Genomic DNA, 18,803 nt, shown 5'->3' with positions numbered 1-18,803 from the left:
GTTGGACTCTGGAGAGTCACAAGTTTTCATTATTATCTTGTTAAGCCTTCTGTAAGCGTCCTTTCTGTATTCTTTAGTATAGTTTAGTATAGCATTCTTTAATATAATATAATACCATAAATAATAAATTAGCCTTCTAAGAACATGGAGTCAGATTCATCATTTCCTTCCTGCCAAGGGGGACCCTGAAAATACCACAGTAAGGTTTGATTATTGCTCTCCCTCCTTAGGTAAACAGCTCCCCTTTAATCTGTTTTGTACATCTAATGGCCAATTGTTATGATAATTCCTTTGGTGACTGTGCTTTAGTCAGAAAAAAATGTTTGTTGAGTGAAGGGTACAAATAAGATAAACACTTATGGGTTGAGCCTGTGTAAATATTTATCTTCTGAAACACAGTGAAAACACAGGCATGAAAACAGCAAGAAACATCAGGTTGGCCCTGCAGGACACATTTCTAAAAGTGCAAATGGCATGTTTACTCTGTACTGCTTGTAAAACCTGCTCAAACATCGGTCACTGACCCTCTTCTGCCACACTCCAAGGCAATAAAAGTCTCCACTTTAACTGAGGCAAAAAAAGGAGGGTCCTGCCATTTGCATCTCCCACTGATGCCAGAAGGAAATGCCTGTGGTGCAAATTGTGCTGGGTGATTTGGTGATTCTCCTCCAAGCACCACCTCTGCCACTAAGGTGATTCCGCACTAGCTGAGACAAAACTCAAGGTTAAAATTCAAAATTCCCTGTCTCTCAGATTCCTCTGCAGTCAGCCTCTGAGTGCTGCCCCGAAGTGCTCACCCATTCCATCTCCAGCCACCCTTCTTTTCCCACAGAGAGGAAAGTGGGGAGTGGAGAGCATTCCTGCCTGGCGAGGTGTCAACTGCTGGGCCTGCACAAAGTGAGAACACCAGCCAGTCCTTGTGGAGCAACTCCTCTCTCCATGGCAACTGCAATATTGCTCTTGCCTCCTTAACCACTCCCTCAGTCCTCTTCCAGGCTGGGACAAAACCACAGCTGAACTGTAACCCCCCAGGCAAGACCTAATTCCCACCGTAAAAACACTGTTCTAATTCCAGAGTGGATGTACCTGCGGTAAGGCAGAAACAGTGTATTGGTTGTGGTGGTTTGGAGATTCTGGATTTGGTGGTTTGAGGCAATGGGAACTCGTGAAGGGCCAGGTTAACAATTCCCAGCTTGAATTATGCCATCTTATATTACTTATTAGCAGGCTTTCAAATTAAAAAAAAGGAGTAATTGAGACCAGGAGAACAGACAGTGATGTCCTTGATCACAAGAGTTCCCATCAGGATGCTTTGCCTTGCAGACCATTGTTCTGCCTTCATTGCCTTCTGTCTTCTCCAGAGGTTACTGGTGCACAGGCCTGTGCACAACACAATTCCTGCAGTGGCTAACCTGAATGTAAAAAACATTCCAAAGAATGTTTGAAATGACTGAGACACCCCAGCCATCTCTGGACACCTCAGAGTCTCCTTGTACAGCACGCCTCCTCAAATAATGACTTCACTGAAGTATAAAGGGCCTGGAGCAGGAAATGCTTGTCACATTCACCTATTTTTCCTGCAGCTGACACTGAACTAACGAGCACATTCCTTCAGTGAAGCCATCAGAGTGTTCCACTCGGAGTCTGGGATCCCTTAATAGAATGAAATGGTACTGAACATCACTTTGAGCATGTGGAACATTTGGAATTAACAGAGCTGGAAAGGGTTCTGTAGTAGGAACTGAAATGGCAGCATTCTCTGGGGGGAAACACAAAAAAATCCATGAAACCCAGTCACTCCATGTTCTTGGATACATATCTGCTTTGCTGGGACCTCTCTTCAGGCTCCACATTCATCAGCTATGCTTCAGAATCAGCTCCCCAGAGTTTGCTTTTGATTCTTTACTGGAAACACACCCTGTCTCTCAGGGACACTGCCATCTCCTCAAAGCCCTACAGGTATTCAGTGCTTCAGGTGCTCTCCAGAGTGCCCTGCACAACCCAGGCCTTTACCAGGGGAAGCAAATCCATCACATTAGAAGTGTGTGCTTAGAGCTTCCCCCATCATTTACCCTTCTTAGGGAGTTAGCTGGAGCATTTCTCCTTTCCTGCAGCTTCTTTCCAACATCTGACTCACTAAACCCATCTTCATGCTGCAGTGGCTGTTGTTCAGACAATCTGCATTGTCACCTCATCCCAAAAACCACACGACAATCCAGGGTCTCTGCATGGCTCCACCTAAAAGTGAGCTAAAAGCTGAAAAAGGCTAGCAGCTCTACAGCAGGGAGGGACATCTGAAGAAATAAGTACCTACAGAAAATAAAACAAAACCAAACCAAAGCAAAAACCCCACAGGGCAGCAGCAGAGCAGTTCCAGGATATTGTGAAATGCAGATGTATTCCTAGAAACAGTACTGTGTATGAAACCTGAAATGAGTTAAACCATTAAAAAGTGAATTATGTCATTCCTGGGCAGTTGTTTGGACAAAGAAACCCAACAATTTTATCATGTGAATGTGGTACACTCCAGAGGATGGGTAAAGTGGTGCACACTCCTCTTCTCACAACCTTTGTTATGGCTGGACCTCTGTATCCATTCCCTGAAACACACAAGCCCTTCCAAGAGCCAAACACTGCAGGGCTTGGAAAATTGTATAAAAACTGGGTTTCAGTTTTTCATACACAGGAAAACATTATTCTGTACCATCCAAAAAAATTTCAACTTTGCTCTCATTCTACCCACCTATTCCTTTATTGGAAAAAAACCTGTCAAAACCTCTAAGCAGAGCAGTGAAATGAAAGAACATGATGTACTCCACAGGTGCCACTGGCACATTAATGTGCTTCAACTAAGAATTGTCAGCGTCTCATCTCTCATAAGTGACTCTTATTAAAACGTGGACCTGAGGTCCAAACTGGAGAATTTGCAAGCAAACCAACATTCATTTGCAAACAGCCAGCAGCAGCCAAGTGGTTCCACTTGCACGTCTGATTTTAGAGAAGCATATGGAATGCAAAGCTTTGGTTTAAAAGGCAAACAACAGCTCAAGGCAGAAGGGTCTATTGCACCATCCCTCCTCCCTGAATCCAGACACTAAATCATGAGTACTGCACATGTTTGCCTGTTATCATTAGCAGTCCAAAGCATGTGCTTCAGAACCCTACCCAGACATTTCTCCTCTCAGCACATTGCTGATCACAAAGCAAGATTTCACCACATCTGATTTTTATAAACCCACGTCCCTTTAATAGGTCAGCCTCAGTCCTGCTAAGTAGAAAACATTTTTAAACAAACATGCAAACCAATGGAAGCACACCAAAACAGAATGATGCTGTTCAGAAAACAATCAATTAGTGTAATGATGGGTGTACCTTCTTGTGGAAAACACTGCAGAGGCCTCTCTCTAAATCTGGCAGCTTACAAAGAAGATTTTGAATCTGACCAAACACGCTGGATTCTGACAGCAGAATTTCAGACACAGCATCAAGCCGGGCATTTATTTCACTGCAAAAGAAGAAGATCAATAATTAAAACTTGTGTTTCTCTGAGGGGAAGGGGGAGGTAGTAAACCTCTTCCTGTGGTTTGTTTTGGGTTGATTTGTTTCAATCTTTGACTAATGCCACATCCTCATGAGTAGCAGAAGAACTGAGGAATGCAGAGAATCTTGGGATTTCATTCCAAATGCAAGCCAGATCCTGGCCATGGGCTCCTTCTGCCCTGTCTGTGCTCACAAGACACACCTCAGTGCCCAATTCTGCGTGTGTTCCTGGTGGCAGCAGCACTGAACCCCGAGTATTCCACCCCACAGGTACAAGTGCAGGAGGATGGGCAGAGGGCTTGGAGCTCACACTGAACCCCACGTACCACACTTCACCCCAGCAGGTTGTAGAAGTACAACCTCACCATTTTGTCTCCCTGTCTGCTCCTGACCAGTGACTGGTAAATACCTGGATCAGCACTGCATTGTTTTTTTTCTACCTTCTTTCTTTTTTTTTTTTTTGCTAAAACCTGTAACGTTTATCTCCTTATTTCAGGACTGAAGTCACAGAAACATCCTCCTGAAGTGAGGTAACACTTTTTTAATGAGAAGAGGTGATTCCATAGCTCTTGGCAAGCTCCTTACAATCATTTTGTTAAAAGCAAAGGGCAGCAGAAATGGACAATTACCACCAATTTTCACCCGAGTTTTCAGAGAGTTTTCTCCTCTCTATCCTTCCAACATATCCATGGACTGGCTGCAGGTTGCAGAGGTAACTCCATTTCTGCTTTCTATGCAAATAAATTGCCTTCCTGCTGCTTCTTAGGGAGGTACTGAGAGTGGGGGCCCATGGGTGCACCCAAAGCCCACCCACCCAGGCAGTCCAAGGAGAAATCAGTGCTTTGATGCACACACTCCACATCCCAGACAAGTGTGTCCAAAAGCAGCCCAGCTCACGTTCCCAGGGACCAGTGAGATGCTCAGAGCTCAGCCAACACAGAGGGATGGGAACTAAAGATGTAATCCAAACTTAACATTTTTGGAAGATTGCCTGCATGCCCGTATCCTTTACTGCAGAGGTTTCAGGCCAGTTGCCAGTGTGGCTGCTCATAAATAGTGTCCATGAGGAAATCAAAGGAATCAGGCACCTCCAGAGGCTGCAGACGTTACAACAGTCCAGCAGCCAGAGGCCTCTGGCCCTGAAGACAGCTGAATCTCAGAGTCCGTGAAATTTTACTGCACTCCATGTGAAAGGGGAAATCATGCCTGGGTGTGCACTCAGCTAAACACAAATCTAACAGCACATTTTACAGATCTCCCCCACTCCTGTGGGCAGCCAGGCACCCTGGAAGCAGCTCCCCCTGACAGCAGGGTCACAGGGAGGAACCTGAGCAGGGCAGAGCCACGGAACACCCTGAGCACACAATGCCACCAAACAGCTGCACTGTGGTGGCGTGGGGTCCCCAGGAGGAGGCGGGAGATGAGAATCTGACCTCATCTTCTCAGAAGGCTGATTTATTATCCTATTCTATTCTATTCTATTCTATTCTATTCTATTCTATTCTATTCTATTCTATTCTATTCTATTCTATTCTATTCTATTCTATTCTATTCTATTCTATTCCATTCCATTCCATTCCATTCCATTCCATTCCATTCCATTCCATTCCATTCCATTCCATTCCATTCCTATACTAAAGGAAAAGAGAAAGGATACATCAGATGCTTAACAGGAATGATAATGAAAGCTCATGACTGACTCAGAGTGTCCGACACAGCTGGCTGTGATTGGTCATTAATTAAAAACAATTCACATGAAACCAATCAAAGATGCATCTGTTGGTAAACAGTGTCCAGACCACATTCCAAAGCAATTAACGATACAATTACAATTAACAGATAATTATTGTTTTCATTCTTTCTGAGGCCTCTCAGCTTCCCAGGAGAAGATGCTGGGCAAAGAGGATTTTCCAGAAAATATCACGGTGACACTGCAGTGATGTTCTGAGGGGTCAGTGTCACCACCCACAATCCCATCTTCATGGAGAATTACTGGTGTGTGCTGTAAGTGAAACCCTGGAACACCTCCCCTCCACATGAGGGAGTACTGAACTAAATTTATACACATATGTATATATGTAAATATGTGTATATATATTAAATTATACACATATGTACCTTAAAGAAGATAAAAACCTTTATTTTTCATTATTAAAGGCACTGTCAGCAGCAGAACTCTGTTAGTTACTTTAAACAGCACTATTACTGTGGCCTAACAGCATTATTATGTGGCCAATTGGAAACTGGCAGTAATATGTAAAATAGATGCAGATATTTGAAAAACCCCTCCCTCCAAAGCTTAATCTGCACTTTAATCATCCTCACATATGGCTGTGTTAGTGGAGCTCCAGTAATCTAAAACTAAGCACCCACACGGGTTTTCTGCTTTAATCCCACAAATAAGAAAGGGTCAGGAAAATGGCTTTCAGTACCAAGTGACCCCTTTTTTTCCACCTGTAAAGAAAATGCAGTGGGATTCCTATTTCAAAATTCAGAAAGTACAGCTCACAATTGTCTAAAACACCATATACCCATCAGGAAGGAAGGACTGGAACGAGATACCATAAAAACAGATGACAAATTTCAACGCTTTTAAACATCAAATATTTAGATATTTAAAATATAAATATTTAAATTAACAAACATTTTATCGAGCGCCAATGTATAAATGTATGCACTGCACAGGCCAGTTGCTAAGCCATCTCAGAAGGAATTTGTTCTGCACTGCACAGTTTGGGGCTGCCAATCTCTGAGTGCTCTGGAAAAGAATTCCACTACCAGAAAACCTGGATCTAACATTATGCAAAGAAACCCAACAGCCAGCTGAACTGGCTACTACTTCATGCTGCACTGAGGTGCAATATTAGCCTGTTCTTTCTCATCTGTATAAACCATGTCAGCAATCTGAGCTTTATCCAATTTTCCAAGCAATCTTCTGTGGAATAATGTAACATAATTCAGTTGACTAAAAGCAATACTCTTACTTCTGCCATACCCTCCATCTAAGAATAGCATCATTAATACAATACTAAAATCACTTTTCAGTGTATTTAAACATAACAAAATCTAACTGCAGAATTGTTATTGCAGTCATTTAAAAGAACTACTTGAAGTGAAATAATGAGATACTCCCCTGCATTATTCTGCTGCCAAATAGTGAACAATACAGAAAATTAGAAAATGCGAAGAAGATGTTTGAATCCTGAACTAAAAATTATTTTGACAAAGCAGAAGGCTGCAGACACGAAAGCACTGCACTGAATTAACATCTGAGCAGCCTAAACAGGATTGCTGGTGTGGTAACAGAGATCTGCTGGTCTCTCCTGCAGCAAAACAAACCTGACTTTTTTAGATGTGATAATATATCTTTACATTTAAATAAAGTGAAATTGATAATGTAACTGCTGTATAAGAACCAAGGACATTTTCATTAATGTAAGGTATTATTTAAACACAAGGTAAATAAATTTATCAGAAATCTCTTAACCTATGCTAAATGCGCACAGTATGAATTCATTCATCATGCTAAGGACATAATTCAAGAACAGTGTACACAATTAAGATTACCTTATTAAATCCGTTCTAGGACACCACTGATGTACAAAACTGTCAGTCACAGAAACTCGGTTCCTTAAAAACCCACGATTAAGGGTATGAAACAGCAAACATTGCTTTCCATGGGCTATGGTATCTAAATCAAAGCCTAACAGCCTCCTAACTGCAGCATTGTGAAGAATGAAAATGTACCATTTAAATGACTCACTTATGTATTATGGGGCTTTTCCTGACCTCCCCTCAGACCATGGCTGACAAAGGAAGACTTTGGATGAGCTGATTAAGTTAAAGACCATGTTAAATGGCACAGAGTGTCCCCTGCTTGAGACCACTCCCTTTCATACAGGCAATTAATGCCACCATAGCCCAGGCAGAATTACCACTGTGCAGTCCGTAAACTCAGGATGTCCTCCTGAGAGCAATGGGGGATTTGTCTTTACAGACAAGCTGTGGGTCTGCTGGTGGATAAAACCAGCACTGGGAGAGAAAGAAACCATGGGAAGGAGTCCATTGACTGATGAATGGAAAAAGAGACTTGCCTTTACAAATAAACTGTAGGTTTGCTGAGAAATTAAATTAGACATTGAAGGATGAAAGACATCTTTTTATGAAAATCCTCTTCCTTAGGAATTTTCCCCCTGAGAATCTGGAGGCCTCAGGAACAAAATGCAAACAATGGTTATCTGCTGCTGTGGAATGCAACAGGTGCATCTGTGATTGGGCTCATGGGGTTGTTTCTAATTAATGGCCAATCACAGTCAGCTGGTTTGGAAACGGGGCCCAAGCCACAAGCCTTTGTTATCATTCTTACTGATTCTATTCTTAGCTTAGCCAGCCTTCTGATGAAATCCTTTCTTCTATTCTTTTAGCATAGTTTTAATGTAATATATACCATAAAATAATAAATCAGCCTTCTGAAACACGGAGTCAGATCCTGGTCTCTCCCCTCATCCTGGGACCCCTGTGAACACGGTCACAGAAGATTATTCACAAGGATTCCTAACTACTAATGAAGATTTGTGCCCTTCTGTGGACCCTCCGTCCTTCCCTTCACCACGAGCCCCTGCCCATCCTGGCTGCTCTGGGATGCCCCCCTTTCCTCTGCCTTTTTGCCTAAGTGCTGGCTGAGCTAGAAACTGGCTAATTTTATGGGATAAATTTGTTAAATTTTGGTGTGACCGCTGGAATTTTACCCATTAGCACCAAGGAAATAGCACAAACAAGAGTAGTTATAAATAGTACAGTGAAATCTAAGTGAAACCTAAAAAAATTAAGCATCCTTCTGGACCTGTTCTCTTGTTTTTTAAGTAATTTACTCCCAGAAGTCCTGATGTCTCCAGAGAGGTCCAAGAGGAGAGGACCACCTCCCTGAATGGATCTCAAATACTGAGCAGCAGTACACAAGCACCCTAAACTTTAGCTTCACATCTGTTAAAAGAACGTCCAAAATATGCAAATGGCAATCAAACACTTTTGTTTATGTTCATACACAACGTATTTCAGCTATTTGTGCCTAAAAAGGGAACAATTAGCTACTTTAGCCAACATGAATGAATGCCTGATTGCTCCATTTATAAGGAATTAGACACAGCAAAGGGACCAAAACACAGCTAAGCAAAAATGAATCAATACAAGTGATGATGCTGCAATCTTTTTCTTTCCTACAACAATTTTGAGATCTCAGGCATATGCTGTAACCTGCATTTGTGCATTTTATACTGGAACTGATTCTATAAAATTGTTATTCTTAGGAGGAAAATTTAGCCCTGCTGTAGGATCAGTGGATTTTATTCATAAATAACTGCTGGGGAAAAAAATATATCTTCTAATCCTGCTCTGGATGAAGATGGTATCAAATGGGAACCAGTTTAACTCCAAAATAAGATGGGACAAGGTCATTTAGACACTTTGTTTTACTGCCCTTATACTTTAATTATGAGAACAAGGACAAAGTCAAACTTGAAAGACTTTCCTTTAGAATTACACTTTGTGTATAGAAGTATAAATAAAGCAGCACTCAGTACATTCAAAGTGAGAAAATGCAGAGCAAGACATTATTTTATATTACAAAACACATGTCATTGCCTATCCCACTGTAAAGGGACCCTCTTCTTCCCAGTCCTACAGTTTATATCCTCCAAGCAAGTCATGCTGCATTAGTAATGCCAATTTACAGTTCCTCTTCTTCAGGAGGAGACAAGGAACTGTCTGTAGTCCTGAACTCTGCAGCTCTGAATTTGCTACACTGCCAGTCATTCTGAGCTCCTGTGGACAAAGCATATTCAGACTAACAATAATTATCAGTACCATCCTGCAAGGCTTTAGTATCACAAAAGCATCAGCTTGTCCAGAACTGGAAGAAACAGGGGACAAAGTATGCTGGAATCCCTGGGAAAAAAATGGAAATACAGCTCTTGAGAAGTCATTAAAATTTTTGTTTCTCTGAAGCACAAAGCAAAGGTTGACGTGTTTTTGGCAACTGTCTAAACAGATACAATTTTCTCCTTTCTTGACAATTTACTCCTTTTCTCCTTTCTTAAACATCAGCTTTAAGTAAAAAAAGATCAGGTGATCTTGGCTACAGATAAATGCAGGCACATCATACGTAACACCAAAAATCCAACAGAGACAAAAGAATATAAAAGAAATACAATCCAGGCACTTGTGGGTCACTCAGTCTGCTTAAGCTACTTCAAACACAAAAACACTCAAAACCCTGTGGAGAACACCCAAAGAGAGAGATTACTGTGAAAACTGCTATGTCCACATCTCACACCCTTCCAGTTTATTTCACACACATCCCTAAGCTTTTTTAATTTTGCACTGGAAATCCTTGTAACTCAAAGGAAGCACTTTTGCAGCAGAGGCCCACAGCAGCCAGATTCTCCCCAGTTCCACAGCAAGATCTCTCCCTCCTCCCTGGCACCAGAAATCCCTTCTCTTGTTCAACTCCAGCCAGCCTTGACAAGGCTGTGTGTTTGATATATCCAAAATGCAGATTTCCAAGAAATTGTGCAAGAATGAGCATCTGAGCAAGGCACAGACACAAATTATTGCCCATCCAGGGAAAGGATGCAGTGTTTATTGGTCTGTTTGCACTGCAGATGGGCAATCCTGACACCTGGGGAAGGAGGGAAAGGCAAAGAAGATTCTGGAAGGGAAGGAGGGAGGCAGTGGGTAACCATGGATAACACAGAGACAGGGAAGGACACATTCTGCAGAGGTCAGGTTTCAGATTGGTCATGTTCAGGGCAGTGTCTGTATAGAACAACATCCAAAATAAACAGCACAACAAGAGATTAAAACCAGAGCCAGCTTTGTTCAGCCAGGCCCATGTGAACCTTACATTTGTCCTCCTCATGTAGGCACTGAAGAAGCAGTGACTTTGACATCAGCCTCAAGGGCTCTGAGATCTATTTCCCACTAGGAAAGAAATTATTTGTAACTGTGCCACTGTGATAATTCACTTGTGGGGAGTTTTGGAAAGAATTTGAGATGGAATCTTTGAATTGTTTATCTTGATATGGTTTATTTTTCCTATCTTTTACATGGGCAGGAAGGGTGAGTTCAGCTCACATCCTCACCCTATGGCTCAGAAGGTCAGAAGACCCTTAGTTACAAGACCTTTGAAGGATTTCTTAAACCAATAAAACACTGCCAACAAGGATATTTATGCTTTTGACCCAATTCTTAAATATTTTGTCTTATGGACCCATACTACAGTGCACGTTTTCTTAGCCAAGGTGCACTGTAGGTTTGCGTGCCATTAACATTAACTCATGTTAATGGCACACAAACCTACAGTGCTGCATCCTAACTTCTTGTTTACCTCAGTAAGTACTTTCATTTTTTCTATATCCTAAACTCTAAAACTCTAAACTTTCCTTTACTTAGCTCAGTGTGTCTCTGCTTTAAACTATAAATCCTCATTCTCACTTCTAGCACATGAGTTTGGGAGCCTTTCCCAAGGTCTCAGATCAAATCCTGGGTTTAATTCCAAGCTTTGGCTGACAGGCCCAGGGTTCTGAGAGCCCCCTGCATTTCAGCTTCCAGCACTGCACACAACCCTGGATGCTGAGAGCTGTCCTGAGCCCCCTGGCTGCTCTGGCCCCTTTCCTGCTGGAACCCCTCTGCCTGAGTGGGGACAGCAGCTTTCCCTCACCCACAGATGCTCCAGGCCATCATCCCCTTCTCTTCCACCTACAGACACCAGGTGAGAAAGGCACTCGATGCAACTTGGATTTCAGAGGTAGGATAACACTTCTATGACCCACAACTACCTAACTTCTGCAGAAAAACAACCTTCCTCGTTCCTCCTGAAAAGCTCAGTTGCTAGAGACTGATACGCTTTTATCTCATTATCTTTGTGTACCCAGGTGAGTAACTGAGGACATTACACACCTCCTGGTTAAACTTTTTTTCTGCCATTCCTTTTTTCCCCAAATGTACACATCTTGTCTCTACATCACTGATGATTTAGAGAGTATCTTCAAGTTAGCCCAAATGAGTCTGTACACATTCCATCTTTATTCATCCTAATGTATGGTTTCTTCACAGGAAATTTAGTCATCATCCCAAGTGATTTTCAACTCTAAGGCATAAAGCAGTAATTACACCCTCTCACTTCTTGATACACCTACTCACTGACTGGAAAAGATGCAGTACAGGAGCCTTACTTCCTCTGAGAATGTCACTCCAGGAGGCACAGGTGAATTGCAATTATGGAATGTTCTCTGAGTGCATTTGTGTGCATTACTGGGAACAATATTGCCAGATGCCTCATGCACTAACTATGTAAAATTACAACTCGAGAGTCAGAAAAGGAGAAGCACGCAGAGCAAAACAGCTTTTTTAGCCTCAAGTAGTCCTGAGCACCACCATCACCTCCAGCCACGGCAGCCTGAAAATGCCAAGCACGAGGGGGAAGGAAAGAGGGGTGAGAGGAGGAAACAACACCACAAACCTGTGGGGCTGGCTCTGCGCGGAGACAAGGGAGAATTTAAACTAAATATATTGGTTAACAAAGAGGGCCTGGAGTGCTGGGGAAGCAGTTTGTGCCTGCTGTGCTCCGTTTCCCTGCGGAGGGGCGGCTGAGCTGCTGCGGTCACTCGCTGCGGTCACTCGCTGTGGTCACTCGCTGTGGCCAGCTCCTGCCCAGGGCCATCCTCAGTGCTCTGGCTCCCTCCACTGACAGCTGCACACACACACCCGGCACGGCTCCGGGGCAGGCAGGGAAACAAACTCATGTACTTGCATTTGTCCCTGCAAAGCAGCCCCGAAATTCCACCTAAATGCTTTCCGTGACACGATGCCCTGGTTAACTCCCATGCTGCTTAGGATGGACACATCAAAAGCCTTTGGAAGTGGGAAAGATGCATGAAAGCTATTATCAGAAGAATTAAAAATAAAAAAAAAAAAAAAGGGCCACTGAAATTAACTTATTAGTAAGGGGCTAATAAGAAAATTAAGCAGTGATGCTGCAGAAGTACAGCATCTAGTACTTTAACATACTAGATTTGGTCAAGGAAAAAAAAATGCTTCTCAAGAAACAGTTGTAAATTACCAGTAAGAGCAAGATGCTAAAACAATGGTATATCTCACTATTTAAACTGCCAAAAAAAAGTAATGAAAATTAAAACTGCTTAATTTATTTTCAACAGTAAAACCGAGGGGAAAATTACTGTGGATAACCAAGTTAAAAGATCATCTCCTGTATGCTACAAGTGAAAGGAACAAAGTGACAACTTCAATGAACTCTGCATTGACAATGCTCAGGAAACACCTACTCAAATGAATGGACCCAAAAACTCAAACTGTGGGCAAAAGCAGCCCATGGACTCAACACTGCTATTTACCACACATTCAACCACAGCACTCAAATCGAGTCTGCCAAGAGAAATCAGAAAAGATGGACTCCATTTCAAAACGGAGACAAGTCAGAACCAGCACAGTACTGCTACAAAACACAACATTTCTAAATCACAGGTCAAAATACTGGAGCGGCCAAATAATCATCACCTTTCAGGATTAATGGAAAGGAACCCTCTCCTGTGCAATAGATTGTGTACAGGGGTAACAAAGGCATCCACAGCTACTTCAGAAAAAATTAAACACATTAAATGTAAATACTTGTGTAAATGTAAATACTTGTGAAGCAAGGAAGACATCCAACATTAATTGGCAAGTTTAAGAACAAAACAACCTCCAATCCCAGGCCATCCTTGTTCATTTTCTGAAAAAGGGTACAGAATTAGAATGGTGCCCACTCTGATTTCTGCAGAGGAATTTCTAACTTGGTCCAAACTCATTACTGTTTATCTGAGCCCAAAAGAATGGTTTAAGTCCTGCAAACCTCAACACAACACCCATCACTCTGCTGTGGATGTCAGGTATTCTGGACAATGAAATTCCCTGGGTACACTCAGTACCACAGGCAGAAAACAGAGGCTGAGCCCAGCGTAAGGAACCACCTCACCTCAGTTTCAGCAGGGGCTGGGTCACCCATTTCCTCAACCTTCGACGTCCAAACGAAGTTCTGGTGTGATCCAACACCCAGAGCAGGCTTCCTTTTGTTTTCATGTCGGTCTGAAATAACAAAAATAACTTAATTATTTTCTCCTGCTCGGTTTTGCAGTGGGAGGACCTTCACATGATTCAAAACATTGTGTTTGGGCTTTAAGATATGGCAACTGTACATTTATTATCAATTTTAGTCAACAATGCCTTACATGAAGAACCTCCAGGAGTAGTAATATATTTAAGTATGCTTTTCCTTTGGCTAGAAATGTTTTTTAGGAAATAACCAGGATCAATTAAACAGTTAAAATAAGTCAGTGCATAAAGCTCTGAGCAGGAGCACAAAAACAAGCTCTACTGCAAACACAACTGCAGTTGCTGAAGAAATTAAATTTCAGGAAAGTTCTTTGTTAGTTAAAGTGCAGCACAGTTCCTAACTCGTACTAAAAGCTAGTAGAGATTAACTTCATTTATGCCTCTGAAAACGTTATCTCCCTTCAGTCTAATCCCATTTAAAAGAACTTAAGACTTATGGGTTAGATCTGCATATCTGATGAACTTCATTGGGAAAAGTAAGTCAAACAGCCATGAAAATCTCAGCATTTATTAAAAATTGTTACATTTGTCCTTACCTGATTCTGTAAAATTTCAAGATTTTTCATTGTTGTCCCGTTAATTGTCATGTATTCTGTTTCACTGGACAACCGTTTGAAATTGCTGGGGAGAGGAATTTCAGATGTTTTATCTTAAATGTGGGCATGGGCAGAACACTGAAACACTCTCAGGTTTCTCACATTAGGGAATTCAACAGCTTAACAAATAAATTTTTAAAAGTCAAGCAAGAAATTAAAATCTCTTCACATAAATAAAAGAACTGAACACTAGTAACTTATTTTAACTTTCTGCTTGGGAAAATAAAATTTCAGACAGACTTCCTCATTTCCTACAATGACACTAACAAAGCTCAGAACAAAATCCAGCCCTTCTGTTATCTAACCCTTTTCCACTAAGTGGTTAATTTATTCACTTTACAATTTAGCAATGACAGGACTAACAATTAATACTTCAAGAATGGAACAAATTTTTAACACGACTCATCATCAAAATATTGTATCAAAATACATATTTATTTTCATTACTACTGCAAATTTAAACAGCCTGCAAGTGCCATTATGTAGGAAAACAGAAATAGGGGAAACTGAAAATATTTTATTTTGGTTTAATATGAAATAACCAAAATTACCTGACTTTTTGATACTCCTTAGCAGAACTGGATGAGGCCAACCCAAAGGCTGTGTTGCTTTAGAATCACCATTAATAAAACACTGGTATTAGCTGTGCAGTCACATTAGGCCTGACAATCATTTCAGGCACACACGCAGTAGTCAGGACTGCGAAGTGCAAAATCCTCCCTAAACGCTTCTGACAAATCAAGTCATGATTGTCTGGGTTAATCATCCTGCTGACTGCCCTTTGCTCAGAATCTAGGACACTCTTTGCTGTCCTAGACTAAGCAGAACCACTTGCTGGGCAGGATTTAAAACAGTTCTCTTGACTTTTTTGACTCACAAAAAGTTTTTCAGTGCATTCGATTTTAAACCCTCTGGAAAAGTACTTGAATGCTCTACCTTTTCCTCTTAGACACACAGCTGCATTGCTGCTACACTAGAAACAAGAACAGCACCAAAACTTTCAGAAATATGAAATATTCAGAGACTAATCTTATATATTTATGTCATATGCAGGTGCTTGGGCCTGCTACCAAATTTGTTCCTAAATAATGGGTCAAATTAGAAGTATTTTCCACAGAATTGTAAAAAAAGCAGATTCAACTGAGGGCCCTCAAGAAGTTTAATGACAGCTTGGAAGTACAGCTGACTCAGAACTGTACCCACAGTCGTAATTATTCTGCTTTGTGCGCTATTTCAGAAACCAAGGAAGTTGACCAGCAAAAGAAAACACTGGAGGCAAAACCAGCAACACTTTCCGAATTACACGACATTGTAAGCAACAAAACAATACTTCTTTTTATTATCCTCAGCCACAACTGCTGATGCTGGCAAAAATTAATCAGGAATGATTTGTGCCGGGCTCCCACTCCCTGCGTGAAGCAGCAAATCCCACCTGCTGTTCCAAAGGCACCTTTCTGCACCCAGGACCAATGCAGCTCCTCGGTTTGCCCCTGCCCCAGCCCCTGGTCCCTCACACTCAGCTGGGTGAGAGCCAAGCCCTCGCAGCTGCCCTCCAGAGCCAGGAGGATGCTGCTGCCACACCAGAGCTGCAGGACTGTGGGGTTTTCTGGCCCTGCTTTAGAGCAGCTAGCACAGGACACGCTCTGCGCGCAGCAGGGCTGCTCAGGAGCGCCTCAAGGCAACTCGCTCTGCTCCACGGCACTGTGGATTTACTCTTCTTTCACAGTGTATTTACAGTTCTTTCAGATCAGACAAGCTGAAGTTGTTTTCACAGCATAAATTATGTGTGTCTCACATTACCCAGGTGTTTTCTTCATCTGAGTTACTTCACCCTGCTATTAATCGTGGTAATTGAGAGTTTAGAGTACATGAGTAACAGCCAAGATCAACTGCGGGATATGCCCAACCAACAATTCCACATGTCACAGCACAGAACATGTTTTGCTTCCACCCACTCATCTTCCCTCAGCTTGGGATCAGAACTTGATAAAAACGTGAAAAAAAAAAACCATATTCTTTATAAGGTATTTAGAGACCAGACGGCAGGAGAAGGTTGCAGGTAACCATTGAGTCAGGGCTGGTTCTGCAGCAGAGGTCTCAGCACCAGCCTGGTGTGCTGCTGCCAGCCCTCCCTGCACTGCTGACCTGCCAGAGATCACTGGGCAGCATCGCGGGGCCAGAACTCCTCCTGCAGGTGACTCTGTGACCCCAGCTTCAAAGCGCAGCCCCCAGCTCTCCCAGCACCCCAGCAGCACAACGCCCAGCGCAAAATCCACAGCCCAGCTGGGAAACCCACAGCAGCGGCGTGGCAAGGCAGGGTCAAGCCATCTCTGGGCTTAGGGCAAGGAGAAGAGTAAACAAACAGAGGCTTCCAGGGAGATTTAGGAATCTTACAGGGAACGCTCATGAGAATGAGGTTCCTGCCCATAAAATTACTTTTTCAGAGCAGGACCACACGATGATGAGTATGAAAAGGTTACTGTTCTGATTCAGCATATCCCCAGACTTCAGTTATTATTGTAACTGGAGGAACTGGATCATCTGTGTCATTTTTTCAGTACTTAAGGGGTTTATAAAAAAGAGGAGAGCAACTTTCTACACAGGCAGTTAGGACAAGGGGGAACAGCTTTAAACTAGGGTAGGGGAGCTTCAGTTTCACGAAGGAATTGTTCCCTGGCAGGGTGGGCAGGCCCTGGCACAGGGTGCCCAGAGCAGCGGGGGCTGCCCCTGCACCCCTGGCACTGCCCAAGGCCAGGCTGGACACTGGGACAGGGGAAGGTGTCCCTGCCATGGCAGGGGAAACTTGAAAGTCCCTTCTGATCCCAATCAGCCTGGGGTTCTGTGATTGTGCCTCTCGAGAAGCCTGCAGTGAAAGGTGGTTTTAATGTGCTGTGTTCCTTATTTTCTCCACGTGAGATAGTACATATAATTTCATACTTGGTATCTCAGCCTAAGTGAATGCATGTTATTTAGATCAAGAGCTTTCAACTACTTTAATTTTCCAAATCTGTAATGCTTCTGAGTGCAGCTGCAAGGCACCCTGAAAGCAACAGATTTTCTTTGCTCAATTACCTTTTACAGAGCTCCAGGGTCTTTGTCTTTGAGAATGCTAGTGGTGAACAAACCACTAAATAAACTAACACAGACAATAAAAGCAGGAATCCCTAAAAGCTTTAAGAAGTAAAAACAAGTCTCTCCATTTTTCAGAAGGACTAGTTTTCCTTAGGTTCCATAACAAAGACATTTACCACAATCTGTGTAGCAAAGCATGTCAAGCCCAAGACTATGTTTTGTGTTTCATTAACCAGGTTTAAACTCATTAGTGAGTATTTCCACAGGGCTAGAACTTTTGATCTGAATCCCTTTTTGTTTTGTGTATGATTTCTTGAAGTACATCCATCACTGTTCCAAACTTACAAACCACTACCTACAAAGTCTCTCTCCTCCATATCCAACATGCTGGAAAACACAGAGGTAAAACTGAAACACACCACGACACACTTCCTCAGCAACTGCTATGCCAATGATTATTTTTTCAAACAAAATTGGATACTCAAATGTGCTTGAAAACCTCTCCTACCTGTGTACTAACTTCTTGACAAAAGCCTTTAATAAAGGCCTCTCAGTATGTAAAGGTATTAGAACACACTGATTAACAAAAACTTTTACCATTCACTATTACATGTATTTTTACTTCCTGCTGGAAGTCTAAAGCAACCAAGCCAAGCTTGGGGTCCTGCTGTGGCAGAAATCTTTATTTCTTTGTAACGTTTCGCTTGTTTTTAGGATCTTAAAAGTAGATTTAAAAGCTTCATCGAAGTATGAGAGCAAAACCTGCTTCACCCCACCAATTCCTTGACTCACAAGGTAACTCATGACTCTTCCTACTAAACTGAAATGGAAACTTTTTTTCAGCCGGGAGAACAGTGTTTGTCCAAAGGAGGAACAGAGGTGAAATGGATTTTTCTGTCATTCTTCCTATCAAACAGGTCTTCTTCATCCAGACCTGTGACACGTTAACAAACTGAAAACCACCTCACAACTCCCACTTCATGCTCTCTGACTCATCTGTACATGCTCACTGACCTGAATTCTTCTGGGAATTTCAGCTTCCTTGACAATGCAATGGAAGTTATTTCTCTTCTATTTCCTAATTCAGGACATTAATGAGCCAGACATCATTTGCTTAAAAGTCTTTCACTGTTCAGTATTTAGATAGTATTTCACTGGCATTAGGAAAAAATACTGAAGTTGAGTTTTTCTGAATATTTGGCTGTTTGTTGATCCCCATGACACACTACAAGCAGCAAGTGGAACTTGGGCAGTTGGAGCACAAAGGATTTAGAAACAAACACAGCAGAATCCAAGCTCCTGACCACAAAGTTCTCTCAAGAAATGTTATTGTATTTCTTCACAGAACTTCACCAAGACATTAAGTATTTCTTTGCCTTTTCCCTCAGATGCTCATACAGTCCCCAGTAATCCATTAGAGCAACCTTC

The 18,803-nt window shown here is 42.2% G+C and overlaps 1 protein-coding gene across 1 annotated transcript in view; it reads right to left on the bottom strand.

Annotated features, from left to right (window-relative positions):
* The window catches only part of MSH3 (mutS homolog 3), a 92,244-nt gene that overhangs the window by 37,988 nt on the left and 35,453 nt on the right, over window positions 1–18,803 (bottom strand). The window contains exons 11-13 of the mRNA XM_058043454.1: window positions 14,244–14,328; window positions 13,571–13,680; window positions 3,373–3,505 (exon numbers count right to left, since the gene is read on the bottom strand). Of these exons, the coding sequence (XP_057899437.1) occupies window positions 3,373–3,505; window positions 13,571–13,680; window positions 14,244–14,328 (328 nt within the window). The remainder of the gene's footprint in view (window positions 1–3,372; window positions 3,506–13,570; window positions 13,681–14,243; window positions 14,329–18,803) is intronic.

The sequence above is a fragment of the Melospiza georgiana genome, chromosome Z, assembly GCF_028018845.1.
Source record: "Melospiza georgiana isolate bMelGeo1 chromosome Z, bMelGeo1.pri, whole genome shotgun sequence".
Taxonomy (NCBI): domain Eukaryota; kingdom Metazoa; phylum Chordata; class Aves; order Passeriformes; family Passerellidae; genus Melospiza; species Melospiza georgiana.
Note: the sequence above shows the minus strand (reverse complement) of the source record. Positions and strands in the feature narration are given on the sequence as shown.